The sequence below is a fragment of the Nasonia vitripennis genome (genome assembly GCF_009193385.2).
Source record: "Nasonia vitripennis strain AsymCx chromosome 4 unlocalized genomic scaffold, Nvit_psr_1.1 chr4_random0004, whole genome shotgun sequence".
NCBI lineage: Eukaryota > Metazoa > Arthropoda > Insecta > Hymenoptera > Pteromalidae > Nasonia > Nasonia vitripennis.
Window position 1 is genome coordinate 2,016,729 of NW_022279639.1, and position 25,399 is coordinate 2,042,127.

Genomic DNA, 25,399 nt, shown 5'->3' on the forward strand with positions numbered 1-25,399 from the left:
GTAATCAGATATTTTCATGTATTTTCAAAATTCCTTTTTAAATTTTAAACAAAACTTTCGTCATAATGTTTTATAATTTCTATATTTTTATATTTTTAAAAATCGTAATTTTCTAAATTCTTATGCTAATTTTTGGTTTTTATGCATAAAAAGGACCTTTTTACATTTACATAGAGATAAGTGATAATGTATGATCAAAAATATCAGTTACCGCCCCAATAGAAATTCATTTTCAGTTTGCTGTATAGCCAAGTCAGCTTCTACGAGACGCGCTGGTCGCTGAACTGTTAATATAAGACCTCGTTCAGCCATTTCATAATTCGCTGCTGTCTTACCCATTTGAGCCCCCATTCCATCTACGAAAATTGTTTTTTTTTTTAATTAATTAAAATTAATTTAAATTGATGGACTCAAAATTGAACATGATAATTGTTTTGACTTATGTGGTTCCCTGGTAAAAAACGTCCCCGATAATATCCCCGGATTCCACCGAGATTTGTTAACTTATTCTACTGAAGGTTTCTCGACAGAAACTCTATTAGTGGAATACATTTTTGAATATAACTTTTTTTTAGATTACAAGATTGGGATACGGGTTTTGCGAGTGAGCCAACAATTTGGTAATATTCCAACTAATACATAGTTTTTACAAGGAATACATATATAAATTTGAGTTTAAGATTAGCATACACATTGGTTTGCTGACAGCTTAAGGGGATGTCGAAGCGATAGCTTCGTAAATCCGCCGCTAGGTATTTAGTATTTCCAAGATTTTAGAAAAACTAAAAGTCCGATCGAAATTTCTTTTGGTAGAATGATTTATTAAACTTAATACTACGGCGCTACAGGCTTGGTTTTTCATCGCAAGCTTTATTTCAGAAGTTAGTAGTAAAATTAGATTTTAAGGTTGGCGCTACAATCGCGTGAACACGCGTAAACACCCGCTCGTATTGCCAAGATTTTAGAAAAACTAAAAGTCCGATCGAAATTTCATTGGGTAGAATGATTTAATAAACCAAATCCTATAGCGCTACAGAGCCAGTTTTCCATTGCAAGCTTTATTCAAAAAGTTATAGGGAACAGAAAATAGTACATTTCGATACTAGTGCGAAAGAGTTGATTCTGGCACGAGTGTGAAGGTTGTCGCCCGAGCGAAGCGAGGGTGACAATCACACGAGTGCAGAATCAACTTCGCACGAGTATCGATCATTATTTTTTAACACAGGCGGCGCGAAATGCGATTGAACGCACGCGATTTCGCGCAGCCTGTGTTAAAAAAGGTGTTTTTAGCTACGACATCCCCTTTTTGTTTTATTTACGACTCTACAACGAACAATCTTTACAATGACAATTATGTTATACTCTTCATTTTACTTAACTGGACCGAGTCATCAATTTCAATTTATTACTTATGATATCTTTAGACAAAAACTCAATATTATTTATAAACTTTACCATTATAATAATGTAAATGTCTTAAATAACAAGAATAAACTTAATATAAACCTTTTACAACATTCATTATAGCTTTCCGATTATTTTATATAAACATTTTAAATATTGGTCCAAAATATCTATCAATTTAATTACAATGATAATGCCATACATTTTCTTTAAACATATTCATTAACTTCTGGCATTTTCAAAAAGAGTAATAATAAGTAAATTTTTATTTATACTTCAGAAGCTATTCAAAAATTGAAATCCTCCAAAATCAAGAATTACGACACGATGGTTTAAATTTTGTTGATTTTTTATTAGCTTGTAAGTATAAATCAATAGTTACTCATTATTACGTTATTTGGCAACGTACGAAGTTCATGAAAAAGTTTAAATAAAATTTATGATATTGTCATTGTAATTAGTCGATTTGATATTTTGTCCAATGACCGATACCAAGCAAAATTTGAAATTGTTTCAAGTAATCGGATAGCCACAATAAATGATTTAATATGTTCATATTAAGTTTATACTTGATAAATGAGACATTTGCTCTAGTATATAATGGTACAATTCATCAATAATATTTTTTTGAGCTATAGATTAGTAAATTGAGATTGATGGTTCATTTAAGTGAAATGAAGAGTATCGCATAATTGTTTTAAATATTGTTTATTAGAATCATTTTAAAATAAAACAAATTAATAATAATGGATTCGACTGATTTATTAGCTGCAATTATAGTCAAATGTAGTGTACTATGCTGTAAGCAAACTAATGTGTGTGTGCTAATATATTTGTTATACACGATATCGAGATTCCAAGTAGAATTTGTTATACTTTCTTGTGAAAAAATGAATCTATCGGGCTTGTATATTACCGTCTACAAGATATCGGGAACTTTTAACCAGGGGTTTCGTATAAAAATAAGTAGGCAAACTTTAAGAAAATCTTAATAAATTAAAGTTTGATAACAAACTAAAACTCAACCTTTAATAAACTACGATTTTGTTCAATAAATTATTTAATAAGCATTTCAATAAAAAGAAAATACTTTCGTAATATAATATTGTTTTCAGTATATCAATAATTATTGTATTTACCTAACATTCTATAAACGTTGGAACGTATTTCCATTTTCTTAGCTGCATACAAGTGAAAATTCTTACAAGTATTATTGGACCTAACGGGTTTTTGGAAGACTGACAATACTTCAGCAAATGGTAGCCAATATCTTCTTAGGTAAGCTGCAAAATCTTGCAGCTTTTGTAGTATAGCTGGATTAACGCCATTTCCATTTGCTAAATTATCAACAAAGCTAGTGATGTGCATAAATCCTTCTCCAACTTTGTCTGGAGGCAAATGTGCTACCGCATAAGCCCTCTCCAGGATGTACTCGAATTCCATAGGGATATTTTCGTTCCAAGATTTTGCTAAAGCCTTAATAAATAATATTTATTTCTACATTATTATAATATTTTTAAGACAACGAATACAATCTGGTATGAAATAAAAGAGTTTAACTGTTCGACTTAATAGGAGACGGCAGGGCACGACGGGATTGCCGGGTGGAATGAGTTTTCGATTTATTTAAACATAAAGGACTTTTGACTTGCAAATTCTTTAACAGATTGGAATATAAGGATTCAATGTATTTATCCTTTATCGCCATGAGCATTCGAAATCGTTTGAAGTATTGAAATTTGCAGATAAAATTTTTAGCCTGTTGCGCGTGGATTATTAAGCAATAAATAATCACTGAAAACAAGATAATAGAATAGAAATTTAAATAACTTGTTTTGTTAATAGTATTTTATATTAAACTGTAATTGCATGATATAATGCAAAAAATGAAGAAAATTACATTTTTAAGAGCAAAATATAAACAGATTTAACCTCGCCTTTTTACCCAATTATTTTGAGATGTCGATAACTTTTATAAAATTTATCTTTTCTTCAAATTCTAAAATTATTACACCTTTAAATTCGTATACATTCAAATTACATTCGTAAAAATATAACTATATTCTGTTTATTGTTTGATATATCAAAAACCTATCATGCTCTACTGTGAAACCCATTACGTCCCACCAATGGGGCGTGATTGGTTTTTGGAGATGTATTTTTATCTTGGCTATTAAAAAAAAAACGTACTTTATCTTTTATACTTTAACCACTTGGATTGCATTTTTAATGAGTGATGCTAAAAAAATGTTTTTGGTACAAAATCCTTTTTTTTTTGAAAATAAGAACGAATTAAATGCAGATGAATCATACGGATCTCGACGTGACCTGCCCTCCTCTCAGTAGCACATCAGTACCGCTAAAGCCAAATTATATTCGCTATTAATTTCAAGGTAACATAAAAATGCTAAGTAGAACCATATAATTTAGAATTTTTTTCCTATTCTTGCAACTTGTGAATTTTTGTGTGACAAAGTCTATGACGTATAAGTCTGTCATAAAGTGTATTTAAGGAGGTTCTATCGGTAATGGAATTAACATAACGATATATTTAGAATTTCGTTTACAAGTTGGTATATATCTCAAAAACATCCATATAAATTTCAGAAGGCACATGGCATATAATAGAAGTTATTAAAGTTTTTATTTTTCTAAAGTTATTATTTACTCCTACAAAGTATCGTTCATGGGCTCTAAGTGACAAAGTTATAGTTAAAATGTATTGAATACAAAAAACGTACATTTAACCTAAAAAAAAAAATGAGTCAAATCAACGCCGGTAGGAAATTTTTCATAAATAATTAGGATGCATAGAATTGTATAAATGGAATGTATAATCATTATTTTATGATAGTTAATATGTGCAGCTTTTTAGCAAAGTAGATCGCACGATTCCTTAATGAAATTTTGAAGTTAATAGCAAAAATCTCGATATTTTTACCAGAGAAATCATTTTAAAAATTTGTCCTACTGGAAATAAATAAATAATCACCTGCTTATAGTGAAATTCACAACCGGAAATAGTTGCAGTTGGACATTTCTCACGACCACTGTTTATGTGAGATCTTTCAAAATCACCCATTACAGGACATTTCTTCTTGGGAACGATTTCAAAAACTTTATCCCATATAGCATTGTACATGGCAGTGGTTCTTGAACTCGCAAGAACATAAATGGCAGGAAATCCCTACGAATAACATTTTTTAACATAAATACAAGATGCACTTGAATCATAATAAGCAAAATTAGTGTAATATATATCATGCTTTTCTATTGTGTCGAGAAATAAGTAGCAAAAGAGGTAGCGATTGCTATTTTGAATGAGTAATTTGCTTAGACAATAAAGATACTTAAAGTTATTCGCAATTAAATGCCGAATGGGCCCCTTACACTACACACATTTATACACACATGTACAATGCTCTTCCGTTTCTTAGAATAGGATATTAAAATTTATGGAAATATTTTTCTCCATGTATCACGTACAGTCGGCGGTAGTTAATTCTCGTGAAATATTTTCGAAATGCTCCAATCAGATTGGTGGATTTACAAACCCTAACATCAAAAAGTACGATTTCAAAAACGTTCCACGAGAATCAACTGTCACCGAGTATATATACCAGTCGTTTTTAAACAATTATTTATTAACTTACTGTATTCATCTTTCGAAAGTGAACGATAAACACCTGCGCACAGTGGGGTTTCCTTGGCCTTATCTATAATTTATAAATTGTTATAAATTGCATACATACATATTAGTGTAATAAACATTAGTATAAACTTTTACTTTAAAGGTCCCATCAGCGTATAATTGTCTGCACCTTGATAGGGGCTCAAGCATACTATCGTGAATAAAAACGAGACCAATCGAACCATCTGTTCCCCGTGCACATCCTCTATAATAGTTTCTCACGGGTGGATAATCTGCCAAACCATTAGCTAATCCTGCCAAAGTTCGAGGAACGGGTGGTACGTTATTTAATCGTTCGGTCCGCATGCTGGATTGGTAAGTCGAATACTTCACTTCGACACGTATCGGGGCATATCTAAGTTCATTAAACAATAGTTATTATCACAAATTATTACATGGAGAAAAGTAAAAAATAATAAACAGCGATAAATAAAATCGAAGGCAATAAACAATAAAATGCTCTAGTAAACATAAAATGTCTAATCAAGGGGTGCGACAGTGCCGCGCTGGCGAGTAAAAGTATACGAAGTATGTACGATACGACAACGGCGCGGATCGCGGCTCTTATATACATCAAATTGGGTTCTATAACCTCAACAAAAATTTCCAAATGCATTCATATCATTATGATTGCCCCTATGTCGGTAATATCGCTACCTAATTGAAAGCTATTGATCTAATCTTTCTTGAGGAAAAAGATTGATCCTAAAAGATTACTTTAATAGCGATATTTTGCAAGTAGAAGTGTTAAATTAAATATGCATTTTGATTTTCCGAGATTATCACAGCTTTGACATTGCATTTCTAAATTGTATAGGGCTAGCAATTTTTTCCGCAATTTTCCCGATCCATATATAGCATGGTTTATATGATTTTCTTGATAATAATGTTGATAACGAATAATTATGTTATTTGCAATAATCCTAGTGACTTTTGGAATGCTTTATTCATAGGCGACTTTTTCTCCAACAGTCCTTTTTAGGATAGTTAATAGGTACATTAATAGATACATTGGCGACTTCTTCTCCAACATCCTTTTTAAGACAGTTGTTGAGTAAGTCTTACTTTATCGGCAACTCCTTGTTCAACTGTACTAGCCGTAATTTTGTTATTTCTAACATTTTTTTTGTTTTGGTTGTGCTTTCTCATATCCTACAACAATGTCTTCTCCTGCGAAAAAATATCGTATCGATAGATGCGTTAATCCATTTGATATTAATACAGGACACAGCAAATCTCTTAGGAAGATCTCCAAAGAATTTCAAGATGTCTATCCTGATTATCACGTGCAGCCGGAAAATGCCGAGCAAAATTTTGACAGCCGATTTTCCGGGAAAACATGAAAGGGTAACATTTTTCACATTAAAAAAATTGATCGTATTCTTCATGCAATTTGAAGACAAAAGTAATCTATTAAATTTTTTTATGATGCATTCTTTTCACGTAAAAAATCATCAAAGTTGGCAAAAAAAAACGTAAATTTTCCGATTTTTGTAAACTTTGATGATTTGTGACGAGATTAGCTCGTCTTCACTGTGCACAGAATCCTCGCCTCGCTATCGTTACTGGAGTCGCCCCAATGGCAGTAATTGCTAATATTTTGGGTGATTGTAGTAGTAACGAGAGGAGAGAGGAGTCGTGGCCAGCAGCTTCATCGCACGTCAGTCACCGGAGCAGACGACGCAATCGCACACTCGGCTGACCAGTGCGGCAACTCCCGGATCCGAGCAGCGTTGCTTTGACTCCCGCCAACGGAAGCAAGCGCGCCGAGACTCCGAGGCAGCAGCGCTGGAGAGTCGGCAGTGCGGAGAGGGGGAAACCGCACGGCCAGCAGCACGACGAGTCAGTAGCTGCGCGCGCGCGCCGAGTGTATAGCTATACGTATGCCGAGGCCCGACTGCTTTGGAGTGGAGCGAGAAGACCCGATTGGCAACCGGTGGAGGCGCGCCTGCTAACATCTGAGATAAATGTGTAGAGGGCATAAGCCCAGTTCATACTGGCGCCGTTGTACGCGGCTCAGAGCCAGAAATATGGTGAAAACAAGGGCGTGAGAGAGTGAGAGAATGAGTCGCGGTTCGAATCGCGCGCGTATTGACTTCTGTATCGACGCCTGTTTAGTCGCCTGCGTGCGAGAAATATCGATTATCGACAGGCTCGATGAGGTCCTTGTGGCGCAGAGACCCGCGACGCGGCTTTGTAGTTCCGGACGGCAACGAGCACGAAACCTGGAGTGGATCCCCCCGGCTTTGATTAACTGCACGAGAGAGTTCTTCGCGAGTTCGCTTTTCTTAGAGTACGAGACATCATCAGGAGGAGAGGAAGTAACAGTTGTGGTGCGGAAATTGGTAGCCAGGTTAGTAAGACTCATGGTGTCGAGGACTCGTAGTGAAGCTAGTGGCCGCCGGGAACGAGCATTCTTTGATGCCACGTGGCGCGAGAGAATTTCGAAGTACGCGGCGCGACGAGAATTGTGTGAGTGAGAGTGAGTTTGAAAGTCGGAATTAACGCATCCTATTAGAAGTTGAGTTGTATAATTTGTGGTCAGAAAAAGAGTAAATAAAAATTCTTTCTTACTTTAGTACTTAAATATCGAGCAAAGTGTTGTTTAGTCCCTAATCACCCGCTATTTCGCATAGTCGTAAGACCGAGAGTATCACCCGAAATACTTTGTGTTCGTCATCGGAACCTCCTCGCGAGGGAAAGAGTTTCACAGCCGCGGTAGAAGACGAGGGTATTGTGTCGCGGGCAAAGTGTAGTTCGGCCTGGCGCCCTGTTATTAATAAATTCGGCCGGATTATTCTTTTATTGTCAACGTTGGTGTTCGGGAGTTGTTCGCTGGGCCCTCCATCCCAGTGAGCATCCGCCACGTTTCATTGGCGCCCAACGTGGGGCCAGATTGTCGGTGTGCGAAAAGTGTGTGTGAAAATAGGACGACATTTTGTGCTCGCGGAAAATACGCGTCGTGAGTGTGGAAGTCGAGGCCGATCGTTCGTTGGGGTACGAAGAAAATAAACGGTGTTGTTGGACAGCGATAAATAAACAGTGCGACGAAAAGTGAAAAATTCGGTGACAGAAAAAGTGCAAAATTTTTTTTTTTCTCTCTTACACCTACGTCGCCTGAGTGCGGCCGCCGTGCGAAATAAAAATCGCCACGTGGCGACGGCGAGCTTGAGAGCCTAGTAAGGTGAATTTGCGGTGTAGAAGTAAAATTAAATTCTCGCACGTGATTTCAAATTTTCTTTGTTTCCACCGGAACTTTTTCGAATTCGTTGTTCGTATTTTTGTGGAATCGAATTAATTTCGTCGCGAGTTTTAATAAATGCTGTACATAACCAAATTAAAATTTTAGTGGAACGTGTTATAAAGAAATTGATGCCTGTATTTTTAAACCATACCGTTGTGCAAATCGAGGAATATTTTTGTTGACGTGCGAATAAATTGGAGAATAAATGGTGAACATTTCTACCAGGGATGAAAATTTGAAAGAAACATTAATGTAGCATGATATTTGAATTAGATAACCATTCTGCCTGTAAGTTTTGATAAAATAAGACAAAATGAAAATCCAAAAACAAAATATTTTCCTTGTATGGCTTTCTACGATCATCAACATTTTTGTAATCCTATATTGATTAAATAATTAATTATAGGAAGAAATGTATGTTTACGAGTTAAAATATATCATATCTTTTAGAAAAAAAAAACTTTTCAAAAGGTAAAACATTGGCGAGTAAAACTTTCTTTAAAAAAGTAGTGCAATTCCAAAATATAAAAGTCAAGTAATTTTATTCATTTAAAATTAAAAAAATGGCAAAATAATTACTTCATATTCTTCATGCTATTTGAAGACAAAAGTATTCTATTAAATTTTTTCATAAAATGCATTATTTTCCCCTGAAAAATCATCAAAGTTTACAAAAATCGGAAAATTTACGTTTTTTTTGCCAACTTTGATGATTTTTTACGTGAAAAGAATGCATCATAAAAAAATTTAATAGATTACTTTTGTCTTCAAATTGCATGAAGAATACGATCAATTTTTTAATGTGAAAAATGTTACCCTTTCATGTTTTCCCGGAAAATCGGCTGTCAAAATTTTGCTCGGCATTTTCCGGCTGCATGTGATAATCAGGATAGACATCTTGAAATTCTTTGGAGATCTTCCTAAGAGATTTGCTGTGTCCTGTATTAATATCAAATGGATTAACGCATCTATCGATACGATATTTTTTCGCAGGAGAAGACATTGTTGTAGGATATGAGAAAGCACAACCAAAACAAAAAAAGTACAGTTGAACAAGGAGTTGCCGATAAAGCAAGACTTACTCAACAACTGCCTTAAAAAGGACGTTGAAGAAGAAGTCGCCAATGTATCTATTAATGTACCTATTAACTATCCTAAAAAGGACTGTTGGAGAAAAAGTCGCCGATGAAGAAAGCATTTCTTGAAGAAAATATTCCTTTCTATGGGTTGCTAAACGTGGGAAGGGGTTGGGGGTGTAGGTAAAAAAGAGGGATGAAATAAATCACTTGAAAGCAATAAATTCCTTTGCCACAAAACAGTTTTATTTGCTGAAATCTTTGCACAAGTTGTCATTGGACACGAGCCGTGTACTTGCAGCATTAGGCTGTTGGAAGAGGGGCGAGGTACAGCGCTGGACCCGGCCTCCTTATGTGCCCTCCGCGACGCTACTTCACTTGTGGGTAATGCGCAGCCGCCTAGCGGCGCGCCGCGGTACTAGCGCCGCGGTGATAAGCGCTGCAGCGTGCGTGGCGTGTTCGGCGGGTTGCGCGTTAGCAGGGGCTTTTCGCGAGAGAGCCTGCGGGTGGGTTATGACAAATATCCGCCAGTTTATATTGGCCATATTGAATTTTGAAATTTCGAGGTTAAAATAAGATTGAGCGGCTCCTTAAACTCCCATACCGATACTTTAAACTGATTTAAAATCGTTCATTGCGGTAAAATAGTTTTGGTGGTTGTATAATTTCCGCCATTTTGGATCGGCCATTTTGGATTTAAAAATTTCGAGGTTAAAATAAGGTGCAGTGGCCCCAAAAACCCTCATATCGATACTTTAAAGTGATCTAAAATCATTTGTTGCGGTAAAATTGGTTTGGTGGTGGTATAATGTCCGCCATTTTGGATCCACCATTCCGAATTTTGAAATGTCGAGGTTAAAATAAGATTCAGTGACCCTGAAAACCCCCATATCGATACTTTAAACTTATCAAACATCATTTATTGCGGTAAAATGGGTTTGGTGGAGGTATAATGTCCACGATTTTGATTCCGCCATTTTTGATTTTGGAATTCCGTCAGCATTGTCAATAATATGTCCTATCATGAGTTGTACATGCTTTTTGGTGGGATATTTCACAAATTAGAACATTTTTACTATTGTTTTTGTTGAATGTGCTATGAAAACTTGGGTTTCAGGCTCCATATTTTATGCGCCACATTGGATTTTTGAAAAGGCCAGAACTTTTTTAAAAGCCCTTGACCAGACGATCATTTTGAGACCTCAAACGTCTTGTTAGGTTAACCCAAATTTTGGGTGCACTGATGGTCCGGTTGACGTGAAACGTCCCATATATATAACTATATTCATATACACACACATACGTCATCTGTTAAAGCATAGCATAGAGCAGGTCAAGGGAAGTCTTTAACATTTTTTTTTATAAATAAATAAATAGTTGAAATCCATCTTTGAGAGTAATAAATTCAGAAAATACTTACGGCTTTGGGAGTGATTCTCTATAATTCGTGCCGCATTAAGAAAACAAAAATAAACTGCTGATTCTTTGTTATTTTAACCTTTAAGGTTCTATTTTGTCTTGGCTTTTTTAAATGTGTTTAGCTAATCATGGAAGTGTCTCAAAAAATAACATTTACTCACACTCACGTGAAATTTATAAATGAACCAGACAGAGCATGGTTTGTGCATCTTGACATGATAAAAGAGTTTGAAAAAGATCGTCCCAAACACGTCAATGACTTTTTACAAGATAAGTGGTATCATGTTAAGTGGTACGATGCTAGAGTTTGCAAGCGTGTTATCGTCAGAGCACAAATTTCATCTCTAATATGTAAGTATTAGTATTATTTTTATTATTTTAGCTAGGCTTATGAGAAAAAATTTGATTGTTGACGTTTCTGATTTGCAGCTGGTGGCCAAGAAGAGATGGAAAAAATTATAAAGTCACGTAGTCGATTTGCCCCGCTTACTCAAATGGCAGATTTTGATAGTTCATCCTTTAATACTTCTACGGACGATGAAGAGACAATTGTCCGCGCAGCACCAAAGGTCAGATCCCTAATTTTTCTATGTTTTCGATAATATGTTCTTGGTTTGCTTTCAATGTTTAAGTCATTCATAGATCAGTAGGGCAGATTAGGGCAGTCTTGGACACGGGTCAATCTTAGCCATACCAATAATCTCTCATTTAGTGGCCAACATGGTAGCTTCCTGCTATATTGGTTTTTGGTAGCTTTACCTTTTCCAATAAAATGTTTACGCCTCACTCTTCCCTACATATATTTTTCTCTTTGGCATAGCAAATATTTGTACAAGAGTTTGCTATGTGATTAAGCTGCTTGAATTACTATAATCCGTCAATTCTTCTCTGTTGAAACTATTGACATAAACTTTTAAATCCGATTTCATGTAAAAATTGGAACTGATACATGTAAATTTTTACAGGAATCAAAAAAAATTGTAAAACTTGACGCTAAATTCTACATAAAAGTGTGCGTCAAGATGAGTATGTAAAATTGTACGTGAAATTTTACATGTAACCTTACTTACATTATAACCTTACTTAAACATACCGTATATGATTTGCATGATAAAAATTGAAACAATTATCAAAAATAATAATAATACATTATGCAACAAGAAATGAAACGAATAATTGCAACAGGTTAGAGTTTCATGTAATTTGGATAATTCATAAAAAAATTGTTTTATTGTACGATAAATTCTTATAAGACAAATGTAGATACAAATGTAAATATTTTAAGCGTGGCGCAGTTACAATGAGATTTTTAGTGTTATATATTGCATTTTCTAAATAAAAATAAGCAGTATATGTTACAAAAATTTGTTTTTATAATTCTATGAATAATTAGCGTTGAAGTTGTTTTAACATTTATATACAAAAAATGCAACCATCATGCCTTAAGGAGGTATTACCGGTATAGGTAGCTATTCAAAACAAAGTCCACTTTTATTTTCTCAAATATATGTGGGATATACTTAAGGGGGCACACCACCTCTGAAATTAAAATCAAAATTTTTTATTAAAAATGTATAAATGCTTATATAAATAAACCAAATTTTTTTACTATTTTTAGACATAATTACCTTTATTTTGATGGTTTTAGACCTTCTATATACATCTATAATACCTACGTATAGTAGGGAGTCCATAATTCACTGACCGTAAGATTCCAAAGGAACAAATGGCCCAAATGAGCTCTAACTCCAGGATATTGTTTAAAAGTACATTAATAATGGTATGAATGAGGGGATTTGGTTTAAATTTCATAGAAAAAAAGTTACATGATAGTTATGTCAAAATTAATCAAAAATTGATAAAAAAATCAGTAATATGCTTATAAAACTTTTTCTATGAAATACAAACCAAATTCCCTAAAACCATCAAAATAAAGGTAATTATGTCTAAGAATAGTAAAAAAAATTTGGTTCATTTATATAAGTATTTATAAATATTTAATGAAAAATTTTGATTTTAATTTCAAAGGTGGTGTCCCCCATAATAATAAAGGTTGCATAAGTCAGGGTACGACAAATAATGATTTGAAATTCACATTAAACGATTTTATTTCTCAGAATTATGAATAAAAAGTTTCACAGTAACTGATTTCACTATTTTTTTTTTTGAGGTTAAGTGTACATTTCTCAACTTTTATTTGTTTATTGCTACGCTCACAGGTTCCAAACCATTTTTTACAAACACTCAAGTTATTCGTTAGTTATTCAACTAATGTTCTTTCTCAGGCTCCAAAGTTTCACTATACCTAAACTCAGTATTTGTTATAGTAAAATCTACTTATATGCCGAATTTTATCATTTTCTGAACTGACAATCTGTTATTGGAAGGACCTACTTTAAAAATCATTTGATTTGGCAACTTTTACAAAAATGTCTGAATTCTGCAATTTTAATATATGGCTTAACTTTGCATTGATGGCACCTTATGATCTCCAAATTTTTTTGGGTTCTGTTAGGGGTATGACAAACTCATACAAAAATGTTCCCTGTTGGAAAAAGTTCATTAGTCGATTTTTGAACAATTTTTCCACAGGTTGGTGTGAAATAATGCAATAGTCCATAATAAATAAATATAAAAAAATATACATGCACACACACACACACACGTTTGTGTGTGTATGTCTATATATATATATATCTGTACAATATGCTCGTTTTGGTTTTGAGTGGGAATGAGCTCCACGCCCTTACCCCCACCTCATTATATAAGAGTATAATCATCAACATGGTTATTATAAAAACCATAACATCTACATGTGGAGCTATAATTATCTGGAATTATTATATTCGCATCTCCCCTAAGAATAACGGAAGACCGCAGCATGGCCAGAAAAATCACTTGATTTTTCACATGATTCATCCCAAGATTCGCCTGATTTCTTACTGGAAAAATAATGCCAAATCGTCACGTGACAAATCGCGCGATTTCTCTCTCCCGGGTATGCATATTTCAATGAATTATGATAATGTATGGTCAGATGAGATTTTGGCACGAGATCTCACGTGAGATATAGCAATAGGACAAATAGACATTTCTAGCGCATTTTTGTCAAAAGCTTTCGAAATAAGAGGACATATTCTTTCCAGCAGAATAATGAAACTCATGCATCGCCAGCATAATATAAAAAAACTAGATATTATAAAAAATAATTATTTACAAAAAAGGCTGTAAAATGACATACAATGTTTTTTTAATAAATTAAAATAACGTTTCTTTGTAATGATGTCTACAAAAAGTTAATGAAGTTTTATCAGTATTTTTTGTCAGTCGAATTTTGCTATGCGCACATTTGCTATGCCATTTCCCTTAGAAAATTACAAACTTTCTGTTGTAAATCCGTACCCACTGGTTTAAAAGGCCTGAAAATTGACAGAAAACTTTGTTTTTAGTGATGGAGCATAACAAAATAGTAAAATGATACGTATTTTTGTTACAAATCTGCATGTAGGTTGAAGCTGTTGTAATCGTGTGAATCTTGTGCAAATCATATATGGTACAGTTCTATGCAGAATTGATGTATATAATCTTCTAAATTTTTCACGACAAAAATTTTCAAATTGGAGGTTTTATTCGGATGATACTATCGTTTTTATAGGTCAGAAAGGATAGTTTTCAATTGAGGGGTCGGATCGCGAAAGGATGTACTGCATTCATAATTCTAATAATTCAGCAATAATTTTTAAAAACTTTTTGATTACTTCGCGCGGTAAACGGGCGACCCTCAGTGTGGCCGACGGGTGGAAAAAGGGAAAAATTTAAGCTTCACGAGAAAAAATCATTCAATAAGGCCCTCCACGCGGGGAAATGTTCGTTAAGTAATGTATTTTGAGGATTGCGAGTCCCTCAAAATGTACCTCAAAGCTAGTAAGTACCCCATACACTTAAACCAATGTTTGCGAAATTCGCTGATTTTAGTATATTTCCGTTACTCGTTACTTTTTATTAGAACATTTTTTAAAGAATATAGTTCGATTTTATCTTATTTTATGCCAGACCAATGTTATTTTTTAAATAATTATATACGAAAATCAGCAATTGTCGCAAAAATTGGTTGAAGTTAATAGGGTACTTACTAGTCTTACTTTTTGGACCCATCAGCCACACTGTGCGACCGTATACCGACAGGGAGTTACCTTACCGATATCGGTATCATTTATTGTTTGATAATGATTTTCGAAATTCCGGGAACAAATGACCAAATGTAACAATATACTGTCCTACTAAATTTGAAGTCGATTCATTTACAATTTCTATAGCAACCCCGTGTTCAAATTGGCCTGGTCTTCCCAACATATGTTTTCCATTCGGGAATACCTCTTATGTTACTTATTGAACTTGTAATTTCCAGAAAAATGAAAGCACTATTTTGAAGGAAGCAAAAAGAAAGAATGCAAAAATAACCATTCATAAGATGAATTCTAATAAGTTGTTGCAAACGAGAGAAGAGCTGGCTTTTACCGCACTCGACAACAATAATAAAAATTCGGAGAAGAAAATAAAAAAAAGGGATGCGAAAACGTCGATGCCGAAAAAAGTTAGTTTATGTATTCAAATAGTAAGTTACTTAGAGCATGGCGCTATAGTCAGGCTAAAAAAAGAAGCTAATGCAGATAAAATCTAACAGAATGGGGCTCAAAAACAATCTAAGACCGGGTTAGTGAATGGTATTGCGCTCGGGAGTTGATATAAAATATTAAGTGTAAATATTGTTTAGTTTTTTTCAAGACATCAATTAAAATCAAATGAAATCAGAACCTATCGTTCAATGGCTTTATTAATATATTTTGATGCAGCTATCGGTGTTTACAAACAAAAATATTTTTTATTTGAAAGAGGTGCATACACTCTCTCCTGACAATTAAGTTCTAAAAGTGTGAGCTCCCTTATTTCCAAATTATTGGATACAAAATAAACTTCTATGTGATTAATTTAAATAAAATAGGACTTGTCCAGTTTTTTAATCCGATTCTGTCAAATTTTATCTGGATCTATGTATTCCTAACTCTTTGCAATCTCTATCCGGATTTCCTTTGAACGTATTTTGCGTTAAATCAAGCATTGGCGTAATGATATCTAAAGCCAAACTAACTCTAACGGCATTTCATGTAATCAGGGTTGCCCCATCTCGTTTCTTCTTGTCCGTGAGCTGTCTCTTACGACTCTCTGTTTAATTCTGACACTACTTTAGATCACTTAGAGCTCATTGGTATCATTCATGTATTTACAGGAAAGACAACCTTTGGCAGACATAAGCAATCAACCAAAAGCTAAATCGCTAACCAAATCTTCTCTGATAACACCCATGTATCCGTCGTTAGAATCTTTGCGACCACTAACACCGTCCTCATCGCCACTTCGCACAAGCATGCGGGTCGGTCCCAAAGGTCGAGCCGCAACATGCGATTTCGATGGCGAAGGTAATGTGGGATCGCAATTAAGCTTGCAGTGGTCGCCTCGTCGAAGTCCATCGAAATCATTCCCGCCATTGGTGCTTCACTGCCGATCGAAATCGCATTCCCCATCGGTACCTCAATGGAGCCATTTGCCATCAACGCCTCGTCTGAGCCCAAACAAAGTCTCTCTCTATTGGTTCTCTATCTATTCTAGGAGTTCGCGGTCGCGGTCACGTTTTAACAGTTCGCGCACCGTCACCTACGCGCTCGTAACATGCACTGTCTCCATCGCGCTCACAGCGTTCACCGTCACGTTCGCGCTCTCAACATGATCCGACTCCTCCGTGCTCTCAACATGCACCGTCTCCTACGCGCCCTCAACATGTACCGTCTCCTACGCGCTCTCAACATGCACCGTCGCGTTCGCGCTCTCAGCGTTCACGATCACGTTCGCGCTCTAGGCGTTCGTGGTCACGTTCGAGTTCTAGGCGTTCGCGGTCACGGTCAGGTTCGCGCTCTAGGCGTTCGCGGTCACGTTCGCGTTTTAGGCGTTCGCGGTCACGTTCGCGTTTTAGGCGTTCGCGGTCACGTTCGCGTTTTAGGCGTTCGCGGTCACGTTTACGGTCATGCGCACGCTCTCGGCGTTTGCGGTCACGTTTGCGCTCTCAGCGTAGATACAGATCGTTAACTCCACCGTGGAAGAGATTCGACTTCAGAAGAAAAGTTTTGAGCTCGTCGGATAGAGAAAATGAAGGTACATATTTAAACATTTAATATAAGTATATGCAAGACTGCAGATTAAAAAGTTATGACATTTTTGAAAAAATCCGAGGATATTTCTCGTCCCATAAAAATCGTCAAACATGATTGGGAATAATTTCTCAGAAAATTTTTATTTTCTAACGATTCATTACTCCTTATTGTTCAAAAGAATATAATTTTTGTATGGCACATAAGTAACATGAAATATTGTCACAGAGACAGCGACCTACTGGATTATTCTCAAATTTTGGAAACCGCGATTGTATAAGATGTACGCAAAGCGAAACCTTTTGAATGCTCCAGGTATGCAAATGAATGTTTTAGATGCTTGTATGAAATAGTCTTGTGGAAATAGTTTTTGACAAAAAATTGATATGTTTGATATTAATTTTAGAAGAAGCAGAAGCACATCGGCGTTATAAAATATTTGATGAAGGAAAGGTATTGATCCCGTGTTTGTTAGTTCATAAAATTTGTGATATGTCAGAGTAAATAAAACATTACAAAATTTTTTTGCAGCGCATTTATTTGGGACAAGGTATTACTTCACAAGTAGATGCTTGGAGAACGGTGCCAACTACAAAACCATTAAGCACTTTTGCTGCGGGGGCAGCTCAGCTGATATGGAAAAAAGAGTTGCCGTATTTTTGTTTGGACCTCAAAAAAGTGAAGAAAATTGTTCCCGGAGAGAAGTCGATTCAGCTTTTCTGTCCAAATAAGTTGGAATTATTTTTTATTAAGATATATACGTACAAAGTAGTTAATATACATGTATATATCGACTACTTTATTATATATATATATATATATATATATATATATATATCAATCAATTTAACAGGTTTGTGCGCAGATTATATATAATACAAGATCGTATAAAAATTATCCCATTGATAAAAGGCAGTATTTGATGAATGTATGTACGATGGCTTTGACTCAAAAAGTTAAATATGAAAGAAGTTTTGAAATAGAGGTTCAGAGTAGGCGTACTTAAACCCTAGTTCAAAACTAGTTTGGCGATAATCATTGAGATAATCCAAGATTACAGAATAATATATGTTGTTAATAACAATGAGTTTATAATAAATATAATTAATATATAAATAAATCGATATAAGTTCGTTAAGAGTATTTTCACGTAATGTTTGTGATAATATTTCAATTGATTAATAAATGAAACCTATATATTTAAATATAAATTTGTTGTAATTGATTCTTAATTGATCGGCCGCATATTAAAATGAGACCCAATTAAGTTTAATCCAATAGTGCTACTCACAATCAGTATTAATAGTTCTAACTTATACTACACCGTAATACAATTAATTTCTTATACTTATACTCTGCAATTAACGTTCAGACTGTAGTATATGATAAATTAACAGAAATGATCGATTAATGGCTTTTCTTCTAATAGCTAAACTGATTAATTCGAATCGTCTAAAACTAATATAAAATTTTCCAAAATTTTTTTGGATACAGTTTTGGACTTAAAATATTTTTCGTACCCGTCCCGATTAGCTACATCGATTCAGAATCATCTAAAAATGATAAATAACATGACATACCCTAGTGGAAATAATTGGGTGTGCCAAAGTGTGGCAAAGTATACTAAAGTGTGTCAAAATGTGCCAAAGTGTGCCAAAATGTGCCATACTGTGCCAAAGTGTTCAAATTCGGAAATTTGCTGCACTTTGGCACACTTTGGCACACTTTGGCACACTTCGGTACAGTGAGATATATCCCGCCGCCCACGCGTCAAAACATTGCCACTGCACGATGCCGTCATATCCACGGCACACGTAGAGCTTGAAGTCCCAGTTATAGAACGTAACAATAAATAATTTAATAAAAATTAAAAAAAAAATACTAGCGTCTGTAAAACTTGAACCCGGATTCTTTGGGTTAGTAAGCTGAAGGTCTACCACTGAGCCACAAGTACTTGTTACAGTTAATACAAAAATTTAAACTCATGTACTTCAAGCAGCTTTAGATACTTAGTACTTTTACAATATTAATTAACAATTGCCCGTAATTGCCTTAAAGCTGGTGTCCGCCGTAAATGTTGGAAAAACATGCCTCAACAGGGGAATCCGTCGGGAATACAAGTTTTCCAGATTTCGTACAAAAATTTTCTAAGTCCTCAATTTCCGAAAAACCCATGTGTGTCAAAATGTGCCAAAGTGTGCCAGAGTGTGCCAAAGTATACCAAGGTATGCCAAAGTGTAATAAATTTCCGAATTTGAACACTTTGGAACATTATGGCACACTATAGCACACTTTGACACACTTTGGCACACAATCCATTTCCACTAGGGTATTTCGCAATTGTTCGACTCGAGAATTTGGGAACCAAGTTTCAACCCACCCACTCAGAATCTTCATTAAAATACCTTTCTTTTATCCGATTATACGTTTACATAGTTTTACAATACGATTTTCTACCATGATTAATTGATTAAAACCAATTTTGCATATGAAAAACTCCTGATCTTCGTCAGATGTAAATTTGACCTGTAATTACAGCTGTAATTACAGTTGTCTTTTTCTATTTTTTTTTTGCTTAATGTTTTCCTCATTTTTCTAAGTTTTGACCGCGAATTACGGACTGTTGGAGTAATTTTTGAGGTTATGGAAGAACGGGGGCTACATAGGCCAAAAACAAAGGTGGATTTGTGTTCAGCGAGAAAAAATACATAAGAATAAGCTTTTTTGCTTATTATTTTTTTCTTCCAGCGAGTTTTAAGGAAGGTACGGAGATATAGCAAAGTCATGAGAATCACTCCAAATAAGTATATATCTTTTCCTTTATATATCACACACAACCTGTGAAAATTTTAAATCGATTGATTGATCCGTTACCGAGATATTAACAAAAACATTAACATTGGAAACGCTCTCCTCTTATGGGATGACAGCAAATTTTAGATTCAGATCGTTTTTTTATATGCTTAAAATAATGGGTCAGTGAAAAAAACATACTTTTAGCAATAGAATAGCATACTGTATTGATTAGTACCCTTAAAAATTCAGTTTACCGGCTATTTCAATGAGAAAAAGACTAAAACATAAATGGAGCAGAAAAAAATAGAGTGCCACACTGGCTATACTAAGCGCCTACTGCATGCGAGTGAAGTGACCTAACCTCGCGCTCGCGCGCACTCGATTTTCAACTTCAAATGTTTATAACTTCTGATCTATTGCGTGTAGAGGCTTGAAACTTTTTTGAACAGATTTTTGTTGATTGAACGGAAAAATCTAACATATTAAAAGTTCACTTCTGATTTTGTATTTTTCATTCATGCAAACAACGGCTTGAGCTAATTGTGATAACATAATATAAAACTACGTATATTCACGGTTATTATACAATTTTTTTAAGTCATTTAGTTAAGGCTAGCTCGAGTAATGACGAGTCAAACACAAAGTAATTTTTTTTCCGTGCGCTCGCACGCGTGGATAAATGTTTTTAGCCAAGGTTAGTACATTGACCATTTGCGTCCACAGCACACGCACAATAGTCAAAACCGAATATTTTGCTGCGACCCCCACCCCACTTTTACCTCTCCGGACCCACCTTAAAGACATATAACTGCTTTTCCGTAATGATATTTGTGACTGTTAGAGTTATACCAGACCACCATTTTGAACTCTTCAAATGAATATTTCTGAGGGATTCAAATTCGGAAAGTACACTAAAAAACGAAGATTTTCACCAAGTTTTAGCTCATTCCTCTGTAACGCCAATTGAATCAAGATTTTTGTCCAAACTTCGATTCCACCTCGGGTCACATTTTTTTATTAAATTGTATAAAGGAGGTTCTGCCGTATTATGCCAGCTTGAGCCATACTATGCCATACCATACCAAACCGTGCTCAAAATTTGAAAAAAACTCGAGAAAAATATTTTTAATTTCTAAAAATATAATATTGTGCCTAATTGTGCCATACTGTGTCATATTATGCAACACTGTGCCAAACAGTGCCAAATCGTGCAAAATGTCCGAATTAGTATGAGTATAGCATAATGTAGCACAGTTTGGCATGGTGTGGTACAGTTTGACACGATTTGACATAGTTTGACATAGTTTGGCATGATCTGGCACAGCTGATTATTTCCACCAAGGCTGTTACGAACCCACCACTAGGTAGCGTCTGGTTCTTCTCCCTCACAAGCGCTAAGATTCAATAGTGGTAACTATATAAGACCGCTCAAGTTGCTACGAATAAATTCATTGTAAAATGCGTGCAACTATATGAGTCTATCGGCGATGTGTTTAAGTCTTTGCTAGTTTTAGATGATTTGAATAATATTCAAATAATCTAAAACCATAAACCAAAAAATCTTCACACCCTTTCAAAGTAAATTTTGCTATCTCGGATATTAAAATTTGAAACCTCAGAAATTATTTTTGTGATCGCAATTTTCATTATCTTGAGATAGTAAATTCTACTATCTGCAAAGTCTGTACTTACTTTACTATCTTAGATGGAAATTCCTATTTCTTTTTGTAATTTTTACTGTCTAATTTATCTCTGTGTAGCGATTTATAAATTAATAATTTTTAAATAAAAATGTAACAGAACTATGCAATATTTGCATAAAAGTAATTTGTTTAACTATATTGAAGTATGCTTACAAGCGTTTTATTACTAATTACATATGAAATATTTAACTAAACTGAACTTTCGAAATTAGTCGGTTCGTGCAATGATGTAGATGCGCAGAAGCAGTGGAAGAAAGGGAAAACTTATACAGACCTTGTTTGAGTCATGTCTTGATCAATACATGTGTAAACTCTGTATAAGCACTCTTACTATTTTGAAAATTAATAACGTAAAATATTAACTTGTGTGATAAAATGCATTTTTTTAATGTGTTTGTACCGTAAATAAGCTAATCCAGTAGAATTTCGTAAACAATTATAATGTTACTCGCGGTTGGTGGCGAATCTCGAGCAATAGTTCTTGGAGAGGTTCTTCCCGTTACTCTAAATGGAAAACAAGATTCTGCACAAGAGTCTGCACAAGAGGTAGTAGCGCAATGTGTGCAAGACAATTCGAAAGGCAAATGGACAAAATCGAAAGAACAAAAATTTGGAAATTTGAAGCCACACGAAATTAAAGTGGATCATTATAAAACAAAATTTTGTAGTAAGAATGGTAAGTTATCGATGTTTACATAACCTAGAGAAGTAATATCTACCATTATTTATATTCTGACAAATCATTTGCATTGATCTCAGGCAATCGTCATATTGTTGCATTTTAGTTTTCTGATATATATTAAAAATTTACGACAAAACATATATATGCAAGTAACTTGGAATCAAACGAGATATTTTGCTACATATCTATAACCTTCACGTCATAAATTTGATGTTCGATTTTATCAAAAAATAAAAAATATTCATTACATTCAAATATCAAACAAAATATATTTTGGATTATTTTTAATTAAAATCGTTGAATTAATGTCTACAATTGAAAAAATTAAAGAAAGACTGTTTCATTAAAAGTAATGATTTCTATTAAAGAAACGTATTAAAAGTTTTTAGAAAGTTCAAATTATAAGATTTTAGCAAGCGTTTTTTATCGTAATATACTAATCAATACTTCATGAAAACCTTTTTGAAGGTGGTTATTTAAATCACATATTTCAAAAAAATATCAATCTGAACAATAGAAAAAAAAAACGAATAGAAAGTTTGAATTTTAATTCATGGAACAATTAAGCATTCAATATGATGATAACTTTGAAAATTACGTAAAGGATGATATTATTATAATATTTGCATACTAATTCGCATTACTTATCTAGTATTTATTGTATACTCCATTACAATTAGAAAAAAGATTGCGAAATTTTGCACAAACCGTATGCATTATCAATAATTTTTTTTATTTTATACAGGGGGTACACCTTCCTGCCTGCTTTGCTCGCCAACTTCTACTTTTTTACACTGAAAACTTCATTTTTAGTTAGTTTGTGATTCGGTTCATTTTTAGTGCATAGTTCGTGTATTTACCAATTAGGTAATTAAGGAGATAGAACGTTCGAACATTGTTAAATAAGAATATTGGTAACGGAGAACGAATTCTTAAATAACATGCGAATGGACATTCTAAAATGGCACTAGCGGCAAGTATAGGGGAGATTCACCTAGTAAGCAACTACTTAGCAAATTCGACTATAACTTTTGATTAAGACAGTCGAAATTGCTCAACCTGGGAGATTTGCTTGCTGTTGTAGGGGCTTTTGATGTCCTGTGCGGTAGGGCTATTAATTTTGTAAAAAACAAAATTGGAAGTCAAATTGTAAAAGCTATTTTTTTGGATATCGAAAACGTGTCGCCCAGTATGGAAAACCATTCACATTTACAATAGTTACGGTACGTATATACATTGTAAACGTTTAAAAATATTTAAAACTGTTTGCTTTATGCGAAGAAATTTGTTTGAGCGGGTTTACACTTGTTTGCCGTCAATTTTATCAGTATTTCCAAAATTTATTGAAATCGATCGTAGTTCCTCTTCGACCTTCCCTTAAGACATTTTCAGGCTAAAAAAGCCTTTTTTTAAGCTATTATAAGCGTTTAAAAGTCTTACATTCAAAAATCAAAAAATCACTATGTCAATCCTATGCTAAAACAGATTTTTTTCGAAAATTCAAACTTTAAACTAAACCTCTATGGAGGTAAGAATCATTGAACTTGCCTAATATCGATCTGCCACGAAGCGGAAATTATTATTTGACAGCTTGAAAAATGTGAAAAATAATACTTTCCAATCTTTTCCAACTTTTTTCCCTCTCGCTTGAGCAACACGGCCTCGGAGTATGACTTCCAAGATGTCAAAAGCTGCTAACCTACCTGACGCAAAGACCATAATTTTCGCGTCAGAAGCTGGAAACTGATGGCATATCATACTAGTCACCGTCTGGCGCTGGGCGCATCTCCCCTACTACTAAAGTGAAAACAACAAAATTCAAAAATTAATTTTTATTAAACTACTTAAATCTTATCAAGAGGGTCCAGCACGTTCTGAAGTCAAGTGCAAAGCGTATATACGTAGATGACAATGGTCAGTGCTAACAATAATACTCAAAAAAGTAAAACTATAAAAGATCCGATCAAATATTTTATTGCTATAGATTAAAAAATGTTAATATATAATGCATTATATATTGCGTATAAAAATATTTTGTAAAATTTCGATTGTTATTTACATTTAATATTTCCTTGGTAGAAACGTTCCCGATTTACAGGCCAGTTTTGGGCGAAAAATCACCATACTGAAACTAAGCAAAACTGGCGTATTTTTAAAATAAAAATATTTATCGGATTATCATAATGTTTATTAAACAATATTCTACTGTATTTTATAAATTATCAAAATGCCAATATCAAAATCTAATAACCAGTCATTATTCGTTAAAAAAACCTTTGATATGAGATAACGGAGTTAAAAATTTTTTAACCTAAGAGTACGAATAAAATATAATGAGCATGAAGGTATAATTAGAATAATAATATTAGACTTATTAACAATGATTTGAACTATCAGTATATGCAGCACAAAATATGTCAAACAATATTTTGTTTTTAAGAAAGTTGCGATGGCAAATTAAGTAAGTAACTAGGGAGCCACAGTTTCAGTAGGCAATAATGTCATAGTTTATTGTTTTTTATGCCATCTGCGTTATATTGCAGCTAGATATCTAAATTTTTGTATATATGTTTGTTAACTTATTTAGAAGTAAGTTACCAACTTAGTGGAAATGGAAATTGTGCCATACTGTGCCAGACTGAGCTAAGCTGTACCCTACTGTTCTACATATATACCAACTCGAACATTTGGTAATAGCTTGGCACGGACTGGTATAGATTGGCACAATTCTAATTTTTCAAAATAAAAATTGTTTTCGCGTTTTGTTACTGTTAAAGTTTTAGTACAGATTGGCATGAATATGAATAGTTTAGCATAATATAGCACAGTGTGGCACAGTTTGACACATTCTGGCATAGTTCGGCACAATGTGTCACAGTTTGGCATAGTGTAGCACAGTGTTCCATAATAAGGCTGTTTCATGTTTATGAAAAGTAGCCCCGATAACATCGCGTACCGGGCATTTTGGGGTCACGCATGCTGGCCGCTCGTGCCGTCATTGTGACGTCCTCAAGACATCTTTCGTTGGAATTTTCAACAATTTTTTTTCCTGCCATTCGGGAAGTGATAATGTTGACATTTTGGCGGCACAGCGTGCCAGCACGCGTGCTCATATTGCGACGGCACGAAACTTTGTCAGAATGACGGCCATGTGTGCCGGCTGTATGCCACCGGCACGATC

At 34.4% G+C, this 25,399-nt stretch overlaps 2 protein-coding genes across 8 annotated transcripts in view; one reads left to right on the forward strand and one right to left on the reverse strand.

The window, feature by feature from the left end:
• LOC107981407 overlaps window positions 1-5,448 on the reverse strand; it is a 33,032-nt gene extending 27,584 nt beyond the window's left edge. Inside the window, exons 1-5 of the mRNA XM_031928204.2 lie at window positions 5,192-5,448; window positions 5,058-5,120; window positions 4,397-4,591; window positions 2,544-2,880; window positions 212-356 (exon numbers count right to left, since the gene is read on the reverse strand). Of these exons, the coding sequence (XP_031784064.1) occupies window positions 212-356; window positions 2,544-2,880; window positions 4,397-4,591; window positions 5,058-5,120; window positions 5,192-5,401 (950 nt within the window). The 5' untranslated portion in view covers window positions 5,402-5,448. The remainder of the gene's footprint in view (window positions 1-211; window positions 357-2,543; window positions 2,881-4,396; window positions 4,592-5,057; window positions 5,121-5,191) is intronic.
• LOC103317188 (protein spire) overlaps window positions 1-25,399 on the forward strand; it is a 598,612-nt gene that overhangs the window by 372,318 nt on the left and 200,895 nt on the right. The window lies entirely within an intron of this gene.